Source organism: Magnolia sinica, chromosome 13, assembly GCF_029962835.1.
Source record: "Magnolia sinica isolate HGM2019 chromosome 13, MsV1, whole genome shotgun sequence".
In the NCBI taxonomy this organism is placed as follows: domain Eukaryota; kingdom Viridiplantae; phylum Streptophyta; class Magnoliopsida; order Magnoliales; family Magnoliaceae; genus Magnolia; species Magnolia sinica.
In genome coordinates, this window is record NC_080585.1 from 15,894,274 (window position 1) to 15,899,555 (window position 5,282).

The window sequence follows — 5,282 nt, forward strand, 5'->3', positions numbered from 1 at the left end:
CTGTAAGCTCAGTTCCTGCATTTTCAACCGTTGCAGGACCTTTTGTCCCTATCAAAGGCAGTCAAACCGCATTTTGGCAAAACCGACCAGCTAAGAAGCTTTTCTGCGCCTGCACCCATCTCCTTTTAACCGTTGCGGACCCTCTGCTCCGTTCAAACTTCAAAGCAAGTCAAGGGGTATTCTCGTAATTTCTGGCAACTTGAGGTCCATTATCTCCCCCTCATCGATCACCTCTATATAAAGAGCTCCTACTCCGTCAGCTCGCCTCCACCTCTCTCTCTCATTGAAGCTTCTCTTTCAATCCACGCTTCCATAGATTTTTCTTTTTTCTGGCTTTTTAGCTGAGAAACGAAGCGATTTCAGTAGGAATCCGACGTTTTCTCTCCTACCAAAGCGTCGATGAATATTTCTCTCTAATCCTTCCTATAAAAAAGCTCGTAGAAGTGAAAACACTCCTTTCCGGTCTCAGATTCTTCTCGTTACTCGCTCCTCTCCCCTCTCAAATCTTCGCAGAAATTCGCCTTTTTCTCCATTGAAAAGACTGGAGTATAGAGGATTTCACCGAAAACGAAGTCGACGAGCTATATGATTGAGAGAAATACGGTAAGGAGTTGATTTTCTTACAATTATGTATAGAAATTCCTAGAAGCTTCTATTGATTTTATTTTAATTTTTTTTCTCTTTTCTTCTTCTGTTTCTTCTTTTCAGTTCTTGGTTTTTCAGCTAGTAAAAGCTATTTGAATCGAAAGCAAAGAGCCGTCTTCTCGATTAGGTCGAATTTCTCTCTGAAAAGACACTTCTGTGACGAGAGATGGCGGATAAAGGAGCTCAAACATGCTTTCTGCTGGTCGTTTTCTTGTTTTTCCGCTTTTCTGCTGCTGAAATCGGTGGACGAGAAGTGGAAATTCTCCTGTCTTTGAAAGCTTCTGTGATCGATCGGCTTGGGTCTCTCTCGAGCTGGAATTCCTCATCCGATATCTGCAAATGGCATGGAATCTCCTGCAGCAATGCCTCTCATGTCATCGGAATCGAGCTCTCCGGAAAGAACTTGTCCGGCAGCCTGCCTCCCTCTCTTTTCCGCCTTCCCTTCATCCAAACCATCAAGCTCCCCAACAACAATTTCTCCGGCCCGATTCGTATCCCTCGTGGCCAGATCCCCGCCCTCGAAACCCTAGATCTCTCCAGCAACATTCTCTCCGGCGAGATCCCGTCCACAATCGGATCAGTGACGGAGCTGAAATCTCTCGATCTCGGCGGAAACGCCCTGAGAGGCGTAATTCCGGGATCGATCACCAATCTCAAGAACCTGCGGTTCTTGACGTTGGCCGGAAACGAGATTTCCGGCGTGATTCTGCCGGAGCTAGGCCAGATGAAAAATCTGGAGTGGATATACTTAGGCTACAACAATCTTTCCGGCAGAATTCCGGCTGAGATCGGCAATCTGTCGGGTCTCAATCATCTCGATCTTGTCTACAACAATCTCAGCGGAGAAATTCCTTCATCCCTCGGACATCTCAGCAATCTTCATTACCTCTTTCTCTATCAGAACAAGCTCTCCGGCTTGATCCCGTTGTCAATCTACAGCCTGAGAAAACTAATCTCTCTCGATCTCAGCGACAACTTGTTATCTGGTGAAATTTCCGAATCGATAATTCAGCTGCAAAACCTCGAGGTCCTCCAGCTATTCTCTAACAATCTCAGCGGACCAATTCCAAGAGCTATATCTTCTCTCCCTCGCCTGCAGGTCCTCGCGCTCTGGTCGAACAGAATCTCCGGCGAGATTCCGGAGAATCTCGGCTACAAGAATAACCTAACGGTAGTTGATCTCTCAACAAACTATCTCACGGGAAAGATTCCGGCAGGTTTATGCAGTTCTGGCCGGCTGTTTAAGCTCATCCTCTTCTCAAACTCTCTCGAAGGGAGAATCTCCGAGCATTTGAGCTCCTGTAGAAGCCTGCAGCGAATTCGTCTCCAGGATAACCTCCTCACCGGCGAATTGCCAGATGAATTTACCAAACTGCCACTAGTTTACTACCTTGATCTCTCTGGAAATGATCTGTCCGGAAGGATCGACGACCGTAGATGGCGGATGAATTCTCTTCAGATGCTGAATTTGGCGAGGAACCGCTTCGTTGGGAGCCTACCGGAATCTTTTGGGAGCAGAAAGCTCGAGACTCTCGACCTGTCGGAAAACCGCTTCTCCGGCCGCATCCCGGCAAGTTTCGGTGGTTTTACGGAGCTGATGCAGCTGAAGCTGAGTAAGAACCAGCTCACCGGTGCCATCCCGGAGGAAATCGCCACGTGTAAGAAGCTGGTGAGCCTCGACGTCAACAGAAACGAGCTCTCCGGTGGAATCCCGACCGCGTTGTCGGAAATGCCGGTTCTCGGCGAGCTCGACCTGTCGGAAAACCGATTCTCTGGCCAAATACCGCCGGATTTGGGGAAGGTGGAATCTCTGGTTTTGGTCAATATCTCTTATAACCACCTCCGAGACGGTTTGCCGTTAACGGGAGCATTCCTCGCAGTTAACTCGAGCGAGGTCGCGGGGAATGACGGCCTCTGCGGGGGTGGCAGCGGGAGCGGTTTGCCGTCATGCAAAGCCGGGAAAAGGCCGGTTCGGTGGTTTCTCTTGTCAGCCGCGGCGGTTTCTCTGCTGCTGTTATTGGTTTTATCCGCTTTTGTCGCTTTGCGAAGACGAAAGGAGCTTCAGCTGAAGAAAGTCGAGAACGAAGACGGAGTCTGGAACTTGCAGGTATTCGATAAAAGGATGTTGAATTTCATTTCCGTAGACGACGTTTTAACGACCGTGAAAGAGGGTAACGCGATTTCTAAAGGAAGGAACGGGGTTTTGTACAAAGGCCAGTCTTCCGTGAAGGAGTTCCCTTTCGCCGTTAAGGAGTTATCGGAGATTTCGTCTCGTTCGTCGAATTTTTGGACGGAAATCGTTGGGCTTGGGAATCTCCGTCATCCCAACATTGTGAAGCTGCTGGGAATATGCAAATCGGGGAATGAAGGGTTTTTGGTGTATGAATATATCGATGGCAGGAGTTTGAGCGAGGTTTTACGTGGGGTTTTTGGGCGGGAATTAGGTTGGGAAAATCGGTGGAAAATCGCCTTCGGGGTAGCAAAAGGCCTGAGATTCTTGCATCGTGGGTCTTTTCCGGCAGCTTTTCAGGGGATCCTGTTGCCGGAGAGAATTATTATCGACGGAAAAGGCGAGCCTCACCTAAAGCTGGTGCTGCCCGGGTTTCCCATATCTGATTCGAAAGGGTTCGTTTCCTCCGGCTACGTTGCGCCAGGTAAATGACCGAATTGTCCTTCTCGTCTGATCTTTTTTATTAACACTTCTTCTGAGGGTATTTCGGTAAGGGGATATTTATACACTTCTAGCTCATGACACTTGATATACAGGCACTCAGAAATTGCACGTCATATATTCATTCAAATTAAACCGATTTAACAGTGGAACGCACTGTCTCTAAGTCACAGTCCCAAAATCATAGTCGAATAATCCTAACACCCGATTTTTTGTGTGGAAATAGGACCATAGGATATTTTTCATTTTAACCGTCCAATGAATATCCGCCAAGCCGATGGTGTGACAATCAAACATGCATTCCTAGTTTAAAGTTGTGCTCTTTCGGTATCTGCAGATGGAAATTTTAACCTTGGATGCTCTAGTTTAAATTTTATAATGCGTTTCTTACCGTTCGCTAAATTGTGCCATCCTCTTACACGTGGCAGCACTCACGCACATCCAGACCGTTCAGATAATGAACCCCATCGTGGATGTGTAACGAAATGCACGTCAAAGAGAGCTGTCTAAATTTGTTTGAAACATCGGTATTTGGGAATGCCTATCATTAGTCTGAATGTCGGTATATGATGTATGCCACGTGTACGATGGATGAGTTGCTACTAAGTACTTTACGGAAGGCAAAAGTGCTGTTGGATTCTAACTACGTGATTACGCCAGCCACAGTAAAATCGTTAAACATTTCGAAATGGCCATAATAACCTCTAGCCACTCGACGCCATGGTTTTTGTTCTCAGAGGGTATTCCAGTCATTTTGCTGCATTAATTATACTATTATGGCATGCTTGGTTGAATTTCATCCCTTAAAGCTAAAATGTCGGAAATGCCCCTACATCTTCGTAATATTTTATTTGCGTGGCAGAAATCGTAGAAAGCAAGGAAGTCACGGACAAGAGCGAGATATACAGTTTCGGCGTTCTCTTGATCGAACTACTCACCGGGAAATGCACAGTCGATCCTGAGCTCGGCGCTCACGTTAGCGTCGTCGAGTGGGCCCGCTACTGCTACTCAGAGTGCCATCTCGACACGTGGATTGAACCGGCGATGAAAGGAGACGTGTCAGGACACCAGAATGAGATCGTGAAGACCATGAGCCTGGCCATCCAATGCACTGCAGTGGACCCCACCGCCAGACCTTCCACGGCCGACGTCTTGAAAACCCTAGAATCCGTTGGAAGGTCTGATGGCTGTTGGGTTTCAAGAATGAAATTTCCAGTACCTATTTAGCTTTCTAGTTCTTTTCTTTTTTCTTTCTTTCCTTTCATTTTTCTTTTCCCTGTTTTTACTTATCTCCTCTCTCTCTCTCTCTCTCAATGTGTTTCTTTTTTGATATAATGATTTCACATGAGTGTAATCCAAGTTTTGTTTGTTATACATAGGAAGGAGTGTAAAAATGTAAATAACTTAAAATCTTATATATGAATTACAGCTTTTTCATCTTTTTAACGTTTCCTTCATTCGTTTGTGGGAGAAATGATATTTACACCCGCCTGGATTGGACTCGCTTAATATATATGCACTCAAGAATTATTCACGGTGGCAAAACCAAATTCAAATTAAACCGACTAAATCGCAGAATTTAAGGTTGCTGACCATAGTCCATGGACGCTTATCTGTTGAAATAGGACCAAAATGATAAAGGAAGAAGACTTTTAAGTTCTCCGCATATGTAACACACGTGTGGTTACACATGTGGAGAAAGTCACATGAAAGACTCTTTTACCTACTTTTCTACCATTACTCATCTACTTTCTTACTCCTTTACTTCTTCCCATTACTCATTTGATCTTCCTTTACTTGCACTCTACTTTTATTGTTGAATTTTATATATAAAAAATTCATCGAAACGAGAGGCAGACGATTTGCGTGAATATCACTATTAGATTGTATGATAATCTATTTCTCTTTCGTGCTATTTTTAAATTTCTTCATGATATCAGAGCTAGATCAGAGTGACCACCATATT

General features: G+C 45.3%; 1 protein-coding gene across 2 annotated transcripts; it reads left to right on the forward strand.

Annotated features, from left to right (window-relative positions):
• The first annotated feature begins 267 nt into the window (after window positions 1-267).
• LOC131222961 (leucine-rich repeat receptor-like serine/threonine-protein kinase SKM1) lies at window positions 268-4,755 on the forward strand. 2 transcript variants are annotated; one of them, XM_058218221.1, is made up of 3 exons: window positions 268-603; window positions 709-3,299; window positions 4,179-4,755. In XM_058218221.1, exons 2-3 carry the CDS (start codon window positions 812-814, stop codon window positions 4,541-4,543), a joined length of 2,853 nt encoding a protein of 950 aa, XP_058074204.1. In that variant the 5' UTR covers window positions 268-603; window positions 709-811; the 3' UTR covers window positions 4,544-4,755. The 2 variants fall into 2 exon arrangements, with proteins under 2 accessions (XP_058074204.1, XP_058074205.1); XM_058218222.1 differs by having other exon boundaries at window positions 268-3,299.
• Window positions 4,756-5,282: the final 527 nt, after the last annotated feature.